At 35.9% G+C, this 13,413-nt stretch overlaps 1 protein-coding gene and 1 long non-coding RNA gene across 3 annotated transcripts; one reads left to right on the forward strand and one right to left on the reverse strand.

The window, feature by feature from the left end:
- Window positions 1-289: 289 nt before the first annotated feature.
- LOC126803302 (carotenoid cleavage dioxygenase 7, chloroplastic) lies at window positions 290-4,926 on the forward strand. The gene is made up of 7 exons (XM_050531085.1): window positions 290-1,093; window positions 1,812-1,940; window positions 2,112-2,243; window positions 3,610-3,879; window positions 3,974-4,053; window positions 4,215-4,529; window positions 4,668-4,926. Exons 1-7 carry the CDS (start codon window positions 310-312, stop codon window positions 4,812-4,814), a joined length of 1,857 nt encoding a protein of 618 aa, XP_050387042.1. The 5' UTR covers window positions 290-309; the 3' UTR covers window positions 4,815-4,926.
- Window positions 4,927-8,698: 3,772 nt separating this feature from the next.
- On the reverse strand, window positions 8,699-11,994 carry LOC126803307 (uncharacterized). 2 transcript variants are annotated; one of them, XR_007673103.1, is made up of 6 exons: window positions 11,417-11,994; window positions 11,010-11,227; window positions 10,732-10,902; window positions 9,783-9,908; window positions 9,582-9,680; window positions 8,699-8,926 (listed from the first exon to the last, which is right to left on the reverse strand). It is a non-coding gene; the product is annotated as an uncharacterized LOC126803307 (long non-coding RNA). The 2 variants fall into 2 exon arrangements; XR_007673102.1 differs by having other exon boundaries at window positions 11,010-11,994.
- Between the last annotated feature and the right edge of the window lie 1,419 nt (window positions 11,995-13,413).

The following is a 13,413-nucleotide window of genomic DNA, read 5'->3' on the forward strand; positions in this document are numbered from 1 at the left end:
AATAACAAAAAGAGGAGTAAACCAAGGCATTATGTCTGCCATTTGATCTCCAAATTCCAATCTCCATGTTCTCCATAACACAAAACTTATGCCCCACCATGCACATTCAGGCATATTGTTACAAGCAATGCTACATCATCGATGGCAAATCTGCAATTAAACCAAACCCACAATGGCAAATGGCCTGCTCACGACTCGATCACCAGCGAAGCCTCTATGGCATTATATAAGTTTGAACTTTGAAGCATGAATGATGCCATCTCCATTGATATTTGCCACCTAGCTTCCAAAACCTCCAAAACTTCAAATATGCAAACCAACAACCCTTTCCAATCTATAGTTCCGAAACCAATATGCCCCTCTCTGATAAATTCACCGGCAGTGCACCTCCCTCCTTCGTCGAAACCTCTCCTTAAACCACCACATGCAATCTCCATTTCCACACCCAACGGAAGTACAACTCCGACCACCAGAGTTTTAACCCTAGACGTTGTTGATGACTCTGTGGCCGCATTCTGGGATTATCAGTTCCTCTTCGTTTCGCAACGCTCCGAAACAACCGAACCAGTGACACTCCGTGTGGTCAAAGGCGCGGTCCCGCCGGAGTTTCCTTCCGGTACGTACTACTTGACTGGACCGGGGCTCTTCAGCGACGACCATGGCTCGACTGTGCACCCTTTGGACGGTCATGGCTACCTTAGGGCTTTTAGCTTCGAAAAGATCAATGGGGACGAGGCCAAGGTCAAGTTTATGGCCAAGTACGTGAAGACTGAGGCGCAGGTGGAAGAGCATGATCCGGTGACCGGAACCTGGAGGTTCACGCACAGGGGGCCGTTTTCGGTGTTGAAGGGAGGACAGAAAGTTGGGAACACTAAGGTGATGAAGAACGTGGCGAATACGAGTGTGGTGAGTTGGGGTGGGAAGTTGCTGTGTTTGTGGGAAGGTGGGGATCCGTATGAAATTGAACCGAAGACGTTGCATACCGTCGGGAAGGTTAAGCTGATGGAGGGTTGTGATCCAGCGGCAGAGAGTGGTGCCGATGACGGTGGTGTATGGGATGTTGCTGCAAGGTTGCTGAAGCCGATTTTGTACGGTACGAAATACTTGGTTCGTCTAAAATACTCTGAGATATAACATACCTTCAATTACTACTTTTTGAACTAAAATTTTACTTTTATTGAACTAAATTTATAATATTGAGATGTGTTTTTTTTATTTACAAATAACTAAACAAATTTAACACATTAATAACGGTTTGTTCATAATCTTATAAAATGTTATAGGTGAAGTAATTACAACTAATAGAACTAGAATTACCCAAAACATCACCTTATTTACTACAACGACAACAAATTTGTTGTGATATTAGTAAATAAGAGTATTACGTACATAAAGTTACCTGAGAAAATTCCGGTAATACTGCATCATGTACGTTATAATCGTCCAGCTAGAGAGCTAGACAAATGGTGGAGAAAAAGTGGCTAGCCTTAAAAAAAACATATATAGGGACACATGAAAACAAAAGTCTGTTGCAGAATAATGATTGTGAATTTGTGATATGTATGAAGCAGAATAATGGTAGCTGTACAAATATGGACATATGAATCCTTATGAGAAAACATTGTAATTGTATACAGTATTCTTTATTGATTGCCCTCGTCTTAGCAAGGTTATACTGAAAAATAGACTGCTAAGAATTTCTTGGGTTGCTATGAGGTCAAATATGGTGTGTTCTATCACTTCTATGTTGTTTATAGCTTTACATTTTTCGGGACACATTTGAATTTGCTTCATCTAATTTTCTAATGCAGAAGTGTTTAAAATGCCTCCTAAGCGATTATTATCTCATTACAAACTCGACGCCAGCAGAAATAGACTTCTCATGATGTCGTGCAATGCAGAAGATATGCTTTTACCCCGCAGTCATTTTACATTTTATGGTAATAATAGTGGTATACAGAATTTTTTACGTACTATGTTTGTTAATTTGCATATACCGTAATATGATCTAAGTAAAATGATAGGATAAATATACATCTTCATCAGAACTATTTTAAGCAAACAAAGAATAGAAGAGCACTGATGACATTATTCTTTTCTTTGGGTTGCAGAATTTGACTCCAGTTTTAAGGAGGTGGCTAAGCAAGAGTTTACTATCCCAGATCACTTGATGATCCATGACTGGGCTTTCACTGACACTCATTATATCTTATTTGCTAATCGCATCAAGCTCGATATTGTCGGTAATTTAATTCAGAATACAAACACTGGTCTTTATTTTTTTTAAAATGACTTAGTGATATTAGACCACATTTGAATTAGAAGTAAATTTGCCGATCATATTTTTTGACCACCGCCCACCTACCTAGATAAAAGCCATGTGTCTAGATTAATTATGGTATAACCATGGTTATCTATATAAATTAATAACACATAATAAAAATAAATCAGTAATTAATTTAAGAAATTTAATAGTTAACTATGATATAACTATAGTAAATAAAAAAGACACGTGACTTTTATCTAAGTGGGTGGGGATGAGGGTGGTCAAAAAAGCGGTTGGCGAATTTATCTCTCATTTGAATTAATTAAAAACTTACTTTTCATAAGCTCAAATTTAAAGAATAAGTAAAACAAATATGATTAATTAATTAATGCAAAAAAATTCAAAGTACCATTATTTTCGTGAAAATTAACAAATGTCATTCCTAGATCTTATAAATTTCTCTCCTCATTTTTTAGTTTTTTTTCCGGTAAATATAAGTTTTCCGACCAAACCACCGATAATTTGGAGGTGAGCCAATATATAAAGTTGTTCATTATGTCATGGACTTTCATTTAAGTGTCATATTGCATATGTTTTGAGAAATTTTGAAATTTTGAATTTTGCTCATCAAAAACCACAGTAGCCGTTAGTTTCTCAGTTGCCAGTAGCAGCTAGATTTATAGTCGACAGTAGCAGGTATCTTCTAAGTCGATAATAGCAGTTAGATTCATAGTCGACAATAGCATTTACCTTCCAAGTCAACAGTAGCAGGTGTCTTATAAGTCGACAGTAACAACTAATTTTTAAATCGAAAGTAGCAATTAGTTTTTATAATCGACAGTAGCAGATAACCTCTCCATTGATAGTAGCAAACACTATGGGTCAAAATATGGGTTAAAAAGTAAAATATTTTATGACATGTGATAACTTGTTATCATTTGGTTCTTATTTGTAAATTTTGGTCTTTATTTGCTTTATCAAATTAAGTAATGAGTTATTTGTAAACTAAATTGTTGTCTGATACTTTTGAGTAGTTTGTTATTATATTTTAGCAATACTCATGCTCGTCAATATAATATTGATTGATCCCGAAAGTTAAACGTGAATTATTTCTTTTGGATTTAAAAATTATGAACGTGAGATCTAATTGAAATTTAATAATGAGCTGGAATTTAGATTGTGGATATTTTGCATGCTGTCGAAGAAAATGATCGATCAGAGTGATATTCTATACATTATTGGATTGTCGATTGATATGGATCATTATAACTTTATAAGAGGTGATGATACTTCTCTACTAATCGGTCGGTTTAGTTTTTAACCATATTTTTATCTATGTATAGGTGCAATGACTGCAGTTTGTGGGACTACTCCGATGATAACAGCATTAGCAGTAAACCCTAGCAAGGACACTTCTCCGATATACTTGCTGCCTCGCTTTCCCGATGAAGTAAATAGTCGAGATTGGAGAGTGCCAATTGAAGCTCCTTCACAATTTTGGCTTCTACATGTTTGCAATGCCTATGAGAATTTGGATGAGAACGGGAACTCGGAGATCCAAATACGTGGCTCTGCTTGCTCCTACGAGTGGTTCAATTTCCAAAAGTTATTTGGTAATAATTTAGATTGCTAAGCAAATTAGTTTTATTTCTTTCAGAAAAACCAAATTAGATTGCTAAGAAAAGTGTATGGCTTCTGCACGGACAGGATATGATTGGCAGAGCGGTAAACTAGATCCTTCAGTTATGAACATAAATGGAAGTGAATCGTTGCCTCACCTTGTTCAGGTTAGTTTCTCTTTTAGCTATTTATGCTAACTAGAATACACAACTCCATTTTTGGAGTAAGACTAGACTCCTAGAGCTCATCAAGTACAGTCTCTAAGTCTCTATTAGTGTGTTGATACTAATGATGAGTTTCATGCATTTTTCCATTTAAAAAAATCCAGGTTTCGATCAAGTTGGATGCCTATGGGAATTGTCAAAGATGCGATGCGGAACCTTTGAACGAGTGGAACAAGTCATCAGATTTTCCAGTGATCAATCCGGCATTTTCAGGCACCGAAAACAAATACATATATGCAGCAGCTTCTTCAGGTTCTCGCAGTGCATTGCCAAGCTTTCCATTCGATATGGTGGTGAAGCTCAACGCCTCGACTAAATCTGTGCATACATGGTCTGTTGGTAGTAGAAGATTTATCGGCGAACCCACTTTCATTGCCAAAGGTTCTGACGAAGACGAGGGTTACATTCTTGTAGTCGAGGTAACTGATTCAAGTGGCAAATCATCAAAATTGAAAATTCTATTATTTCATATATTTTCTAGAACCAACTTCATTTCTAAATTATCAGCAATCAACTTACATATATATACACGCTGTCTGTGCTTGTCTCAATTGCAGTATGCAGTAGCAGTTCAAAGATGCTATCTGGTTATCTTGGACTCGAAGAAGATTGGAGCAGCTGATGCGCTTGTGGCAAGACTAGAAGTCCCCAAGCATCTAAACTTTCCTCTTGGTTTTCATGGGTTTTGGGCTAGTGACGAGTAATTTTCTTTTGCCTTTTCACAATTTAGGAAGACTAGCTGCACATAATCCAGTAATGAAATGACATCGTTGGACTAGTGCAAAGGACTTGGTGTAAATCCAGTGTATAATTCACTCATATCAGTCATATGCTTTTTGGTACTGGGTGGATGACTGGTTAGATTTCTTGCAAATAGAGAGACAACTACAGTAAAAAGTGGTCAGTGAAATGAGAAGGGACCAAAAATGAACTCGATCACCTTGTGCTCAATTCTTTTAGACCTTGCACACAAAGTAGAATAGTCGTCGATCGTCTCTAAGTATAGTAGCATTTTCATCACCTGTCAGGGCAATGAAGGATGAGAACTCTAGTGAAAACTGTTTAAAACTGATTGATCGAGAGACTAGATTACATTATACAGATGATTATTACATGTTTGTACTAATGATAGAAGGCATTGATTTTGCCATTTTCATGTATTAGTAGATTTTCACATAAATTACCAAACATTGGCATCCATGAATATGATCCAAACTTGTACTTATGTGCAACATCACCAATGATCAACGTATGAGAAAAATTGGTTAAATTAGCTTTACTACAGTTGTGAGGTAGTAAAATGTGGTAAACTGGTAATCACATAAGGATCTCTTATGTCTGTATATTTATTGACATATAAAAGGTCGAAAGAAAAACATCATTAGTGTGCATTCGTTAAAGTAAATAACGGAATGCGCTAATGACGTTTATGATTAACGGACGTATCTGGAAAATAAGCAATTATGTAGCCTTAATTATCATTGTAATTACCACTTATTTATATTGTAATCTTGACCCTTATATAAAGAAAATTATCAATGAAATGAGTATACCATTTTATTTTCCCTACAACACACACCTTGCTTTGACCTTTGAGTTTTCCGGCAAAGAGAAGAAAAATAAGGAGATATGAACCTTAGAAACAGAATTCTGTCAAAAAATGGCAAAAGAAGTAAAAAAAAATTGAAATTCAAAGAGCACCCAAAAATCTTATATGGGCACCCCTTTTTCTCCTCCGATCAGCCATGAACAGAATTCCTCCACCCGACGTCCAGCAACGCCGCCGCTGCCCATGCCAGATCTACCCGAAGGCCACACCACGAATAGACGCCGCCCCAAGTTCGGGACCTCCACCTTGTTTCTGGGTTTCGACCCAGATTATCCTAGCCACCACGACGTCGCCACATCATCGCCGCCGCCCGCACAAAGCCCGGAGGGCGGAAAAACCCATCATTAAGGCCTTGCTCGACCCAGAATCGTGGATCCGGTAGTAGCCCTAGATCGCCGCCGCCTCTCTTTCTTCCAGTTGTGGCAAGAACCCAGCAGCCTTGTGGCATCGAGGGCAATCTGGCGACTAGGGTCCTCGACGCCGTTGTTTGCATTTGAAGATCCTATGGCATGGCTTCATGCGCAAACATCGATGCTACTCGAGCCTCGCAGTTCATCCCAGATTTCGGCGACCACAAGTGATGTCATCGTCGTTGGTTTTGCAAACCTCGACCCGGATCTGACCCGACCAGCTAGGTCTTCCCAAACTTGACTTGGTCTTAGGGATTCTTACTTCTGGTAAAAGACAATTTCTTTTAATTCTTTACTGTTTTAATTTAAATTTACCACTTATTGTTATGGTAAATTAAATATATACGATTAAATGTGACCTAATCATATGATTCTAATTGTTTTGTATGTAACGTATCACTTACCTTGCGACAATTAATGCGAGAATCACGATGATCCAATCGAAAGTGAAAGAACAACTACCTTTACATGCAGTTTATTTGGCAAACTTACAAGTAGGATCAAAATTAGTGTTGCCGTTTTTATCAAATTTCATTCAGATTACATGAAATTATGCAAGTTAATTACGTGAGTAAAGTATTCTCTGAATTTTGAACATGCTATATGCTATGCTATTTTAATTATTATTAAATAAATTTGTGGTTTGTATGTAAATGAATTGTAATGCTACGTTTTGACATTATTTTTATATATCGTATTAAGCATATGTGAGCAAATTATTTTACTTAATCTTGCTAAATATGTTGTACTTGTTACACATGCTATGTCTATATAATTTTTAGAATTATTTTATTTAACATGTTATACGAAAGGAGCATTGTCATGATAATGAAATTTTATGAGCATTTTTATTTTTTACAAAGAGACAAACCTATTAATGTGATTAATTATTACACGAAGCATCGGAAAATATGACCATCACAATTCTTGGTCTTGAAATCCAATTTGTAATTCTTGGAAATTAATTACCTTGTATATCTTTATTGTGATAATGCAACTTCACAAAGCTCCAAAGTTACCCATACGTATCTTGGTATGTTTGATTTTCATGTATGTCTATTTATATTTTTAATTAGACTGCTACACAAATAAGTCTCGTACTCTATCTGTTAAACAAGCACAACATGACTTTCATATATTGAACTCTAAAGAATATGAATACCAACCTCCCCTCCAAGCCAACCCAGGCTCAACATCGGATTATGCAAACATGTTTCCTGCACGTAGCTTGGAAGCATAACTAAAATATATTGAATTACAACGTAAAGTCTTTCAAGATAAAGATATTTTCCTAACACAAAATTTGCATAATATGACAGTTTTAACCCTAAAGAAAAGGGCAATCATTATGGACATGTAGTTTCATACAAACCGATAAGTGACGATTGATAATAATGTACTGTGTAAAAAAGTCTAGGGGATATGACATGAGCAATTAAGCGCCATGTTACAACAAAAATATAGAATAATGAGAGTATGATGATTTGAAAATGCATATTCAATTTCAAACAACATGACTGAAAAAAATCTCAATCAAAACCAGTCATGACAAGAACCTAGCTTAATCAATGAAGTTTCAGGTTTTGATTATAGTCTGCCCTTTAATTTTCTAAGATATTATTGTATATGTTGTTATTCTGTAAATATAATTAGACTTTTGGTCTTAAAGTTTCTGTCTTTGGATAAAACAAGATATCGATGTAACCGTTGACATTTTAAATTTGTGAATTTTTCTCAATGAATTGAGATTATTATACATGGTTCGATTTTCAAAATTTTGGCTTTGCGAAATACTGCATAAAGTAAAGCAACTTCACAAAAGATTAGTATGATATGGATAACTAAATGCAAAGAAATGCATTATGCAATTCCCGAGCAATAGAATGTACTAAAGAATAATCGTACTAAATTCATGGATATTATTGATAATATTAATAACGATCGCTAATTTATAATCCTTCGGAATTCACAATGTACACACCTTATGGAATGGAGATATCGTTTTGTGATTCTATTACTCTAAAGAATTTGGGTTTATATTCTATTTTTATGTCTTAACTATATGTACCTCATTGACACATTACGCTAAAAATCAAGATAGACAATGATTATTGACCATTGTCTGATAAAGGGTTGTGTCATTGTCTATTGAACAATTGTTTGTTACATGATTCAGACAATGCACAAAAAGCATTGTCTAAACTCTAACTCAAACAATGCACGTAGTTAAAAGACTTATTGTCTGAACACCATAACAAACAATGTTTTTTTATGAAACATACATTGTATAAGAGTATCTTTAACAACGGTACTTTTCCAGTTTGTTATAGTTAAGAGTAATATAAGACAATGTTTTTTTCTACTTATCCATTGACCAAAGTATTATATACAATGGTTCGTTTTATGTTTGTCTATTGTATACGGTTGGTCAGACCAACGCTTTTGAATCAATGCGGATAATGAACTTTCTTGTTTTAGCTATTGTATATAATTTCTATTGGACAATGGTTTTGTTTTTCATTTAGTTGTCATTTGTTCCAAAATCAATTTTTTTTTCCAATAATTAAAACCAATTTAACCAAATTGCATTATCTTTATCGACTAATTCATTACAACTAGTTCATTACATCATCTCTATTGTATCAAATGCACTATAATAAGCTATTTCATAACTATGTTGCGCCTTTCTTAAAGAATCTATGTAGATACTCGGTCCCTCAAAGCTCTATCTATCTATCTCTACCTTTAGTTGCATTCTTGGAGAAGAGATTCAACACCTTTCCGGAACCCAAAGAACCTATAGTAAAAGATCAAAAACTAAGATCAAGTCTAATGATACACATTGAGTCAATGCAGCAAAATCAAATATGCAACAAGTGGCTAGGAAGAATCTGGTCAAGTTTCCTCATCATCCAAAATTAAAATCTGGTCAAGGAGAGCCTAATCAGATTTGAACATGATATTTACGATAGCTTCTAAACAATTAATAACCACCATATCAGATTGGATCAAAGAAAGAGAATGACTAATCATAGAAGAAATAATAGCAACACAGACCATGACTTGAGCAAAGAAAATGCATATATGAATGAACGACTTAAGCAAGGAGTAATATTGATGATTGAGAGAATACGCTGCACTCTGACCAAAATCAGTCTTGTAAGCCAACATTAATTCACCAACTAACCTAGCAATTGAATATACATAAGCAATGCCAACACAAGAACCAACATCAATTCAAAGTAGCATTAACATCCAAACCTACAACAATTACATAATCAAAGTACAGTGACAGACTACAACAACTACACAATGACTACTGAAAGAAATAACATTTGTTAAAAAAAAGGGTGAATACGTAGGGAAAAACATATCACAATAATTCCCTTTTAACTGCTAGTTTTACAAGGCCAATACAGACCAGAGAGAAGATAGACCCACGGTTGCGATACCTGCATAATTTGAACAGATACGTACTGCGAGACAACCAACAAAATTGGCAAGACAAGATATGCAAAGGTGTGTGATCACCCAAGGGGTGGCTGACCATCCTGAAAATTACAAGATAACCAAACACGATTACAAATTCCGTTTCACACTCATAAAGCTCATGCAGTATAAGTTACACATAGTTGTCAGGGAACACTACTCACAACAAAGGGGAAAAGCCACGAGACACCACTGCCACTACTTCGAGCAACAATTGTTGTAGGACCGGCCAACGAGGGTATCCAACAAAAACTTGTGGTCACATTCAGTGTTACGAGGCATCCATGTATCTAATGTAAATAAACTCACAAGTCACAGGACATAACAAAGCAAAAGCTTATAAACACTTGATTTGGAAAATAGTCATAATCAGTGTCGTTATATCTTTCATTATGCTTGAATTTTCAGTCTTCAAAAAGTGTGGAGTATTACGTGCTCTATCTAGTATCAAAAAGATAGTTTGAGAAACGAAACTCAAAGAACTCTGTAAATTCATTGCTCTACATTTAAGCACACTCCCTTGGATACTATACAGATAAGCTAATCTCAAATATAATTGTCGCCTAGCTGTCAAATAATCTCAGCAAAAAAAAAAGTACATTATTCACACAAATTAGATGAAAATATCATCACATAACAGCTTGTGGTCACAAATTTCACCCTACAAGATCATTAATCCTTTTGTACAAGGCTACAAGCAAACATGATTGACCAGAACCAGTAATAAGTTGTGGTATCTGCATTACTAGTGTTCATTGATCAAACATTGAAAGTTAGTTGTTTAATTAGAAAAAGTTCATATTATAGAGACAACAAGCAAAATGATTCAATCCCTTGTTCGATTGATAATTGCCACTTACATTGAGATTATAGTACAATGCACCAGATCAACATATATTGGTCAAGTTTTGGACGAAAAATTGTGTAGATAGTGGTTAAGGAAGTTCATAGTACAATGCACTAGATCAATTTCATTTTCCAGATAATTATCTTGGGTTTACAGAAAAGTTTGCTATGGCAAAAAACTATGGCTCCAGCGGTCCAGCTGCTATTTAAAAGAAAATAGTGCAAGATGTTGCTAGAAACTGATATGTGAGAGGCATAAAGACTTACTATTAACTACATAGTAACAAGAAGATGTATGTTAATTAACCAGCCAGTGCTACTGGTTACTTATTTTCTCTGTAGCTTTTGTTGTAGGCACTGTTTTGAAAACATTGTCCCATAAGGAGGAAGCGATCCCAAATCCCTTTGAACGCTGAAGTGATGGTTCAAGTGAGATTTCTGTCAACATAAATGCATATAATTAAATGGAGACATTGAAACAGATGCTATCATGACAAAACGAGTGCACAAGGACAGGATGTGTTTAGTAGTCTCCAAGTTGTTACCTTCAGATTTTAAGTCAATGTACATATCCCAATAAGGTTCCTCCAAGCAAAGCAGGAGCAACTGACGAGGTAATAAAAGCCTAAACATATTCCAAAACTAGCAGACATATACCAAGATATTTCAGGAAAAACATATAGTAGTAAATATAAACAAGATCAATGATAGACCAAAAATAATAGAACACCCTCAAATTGCCCGATGAAGACAAACCAGGATACTACAGGCAGCCAAACACAAATCAATTATAGAAATCTCAATTCACCCAATGAAATTAAAAACGCAATAATCGGGAAACAAGACTACTAAAATGGAAGAAACAATTTATATACAAAAACTAGCAGTAACATACTCAAAATCGTTGTGACACTATGCAAAAATTATCATCACTCAGAGAGAGATACGATACCTAATAGATTACCATCGCTCCTCAAGTCGTTGTACCTCTAAGAAAAATTTAAAATTGAAAGATTACCATCGCTTAGATGCGAAGCCTATCAATCTCAGTCGGAGTCAAAAGAAAGTATGGAGGGAGCTTGCACTTCAGGTTCCACCGAAGAATGGAGGAGGAAGGAAAACGAGGAAGACCTTGAATCTAGGTTGAGAAAGGAGCAGGTTGTGGTTGTGGTTGCGGTTGCAGTTGTGATTGCGCTTGGAGAGAGTAGGAGGTTGTAGTCGGGGTTGTGGTCAGAGGCAGAGGCTGTAGTTGCCGCTCCTTATGTCTCTGTGAGTTCCGGCGAAGGAGTGCCGCAGAGGGAGAGGCGGAGATCTAGGGTTTGGGGGATTGACAGATTTGGCGAGATCTTGGATTTGGGTGTTGGTTTTCAGGGTGTGCGAGGAGAAAGCTGCCTGCGGCGGCGTCGACGATGAAGGCTCCGATCGCAACTACCTTCTCATGACGACTGGATTTTTCCAGTGTGAGCGTGATTGAGAGAGAGGTTGATTGGGTTTTTGTGAGGGTTTTTGAGTTTTTTACGAGCCAAGTGTTTGAAAGGTAGTGTATTTTTGCTTGGGAGAGCTGACTTTGTTTGGGAGTTAATGTTTTCAGATCTGGTTAGCTAGGGTTAAGTGTTAGTGAGGGGGAAAATTGAATGGGAAAAATTAAAAGAAATCTAAACTAAGGGTGGGCATAAAAAACTGAAATTTTGATCCCGTCCTGAAATTCATAAGGACGGGACGGGATGAAGGTCTAAAAACGTTCGTCCCGTCCCAATCTCGTTCCGTTTCATAATAGTGGAACGAGACGTGGGACGAATAATTTCTATCCCGCTTCGTCCCGTCTCGTCCCACCTTTTATAAAAACTTAAAAATTCTTATATATTTGTATTAAAATGAAACTAATTTATGTTCTTAATAACTCCAAAATTATTTCAACTCAAATAATAATGCTAAATTCTAATATTTTGAACATAATATGCATTTTTTTGTTAAAATTTCATTATTAAATGTTACTTTGTTAATGGAAAAAGTAAAAATATAGGTTTTTATTTAACTTCATAGGAAGTTGGGATTTGTCCCGTCCCGATCCCGTCCCGTCCCAACCAGGAATAATCCCGAGTGGGATGCATTCTTAAAAACCCTTGTCCCGTCCCGATCCCGTCCCGATTCAAAAGAGTGGGACGGGACGTGGGATGAGCCCCGTCCCGTCTCATCCCGTCCCGTGCCCACCCCTAATCTAAACCGGAGGGAAAAATTAGGATTTCTAAGACAATGAATTTATTTTTAAAAAAAAACACATTGTTAATGATCTATGTAAACAATGAATTTAAAGACCACAACTAAATATTGTTAAACACATATTGTCCGAGACCATTAAGACAATACTCAATAAAATAAGAAAGATTATTGTCTACAATAAGCATACAGACAATAGACAGTTTTAAAAACATTGTCTTAAACAAAACTCAGAACAATGTCTTGTGCCAAGATATAAACCATTGTCTTAAACATTAAGACAATGATACTTAAAAAATCATTATCCGGCGCATTTCTTCAGACAATGGTATTTTTTTGTGCATCGTCTATCAACCATTGTCTATTCAACATTTTGGTGTAGTGACATTTTATGTAACAAGAGACAACCGAACCCTCATACGTTTTAAATATTTATGTCAATGACTTTTCATGTGAAAAGAATAAGTTAAATTACAATTAACATCATTTGCATTATCTCTAATGACTATGGATGTAACCGAGTGTTAGAGAAATTTATATGTCCATTTAGCAAGTATATATGTAACTACAACATTGAATCCCACAACGTTAAAAGAAAATGAATTTCGGAATTCAGACATATATGGACTTTCTCACGAATCATTGGGACCCTAGGTTGTGATATGTGTATCCGTATATTCAAGAAAATATATACAAACACTCATGTTTTGGATAAATAGAAGCAAGAAAAAA

The sequence above is a fragment of the Argentina anserina genome, chromosome 7 (genome assembly GCF_933775445.1).
Source record: "Argentina anserina chromosome 7, drPotAnse1.1, whole genome shotgun sequence".
Classification (NCBI taxonomy): Eukaryota; Viridiplantae; Streptophyta; class Magnoliopsida; order Rosales; family Rosaceae; genus Argentina; species Argentina anserina.

What these genes read in the sequence shown, in the direction of transcription:
- LOC126803302 (XM_050531085.1), top strand. Translation starts at nt 310, where the DNA reads ATGCAAACCAACAACCCTTTCCAATCTATAGTTCCGAAACCAATATGC. An exon ending in GCTGAAGCCGATTTTGTACG is followed by an intron (nt 1,094 to 1,811) that starts GTACGAAATACT and finishes TTTCTAATGCAG; the next exon opens with AAGTGTTTAAAATGCCTCCT. An exon ending in CAATTTCCAAAAGTTATTTG is followed by an intron (nt 3,880 to 3,973) that starts GTAATAATTTAG and finishes CTGCACGGACAG; the next exon opens with GATATGATTGGCAGAGCGGT.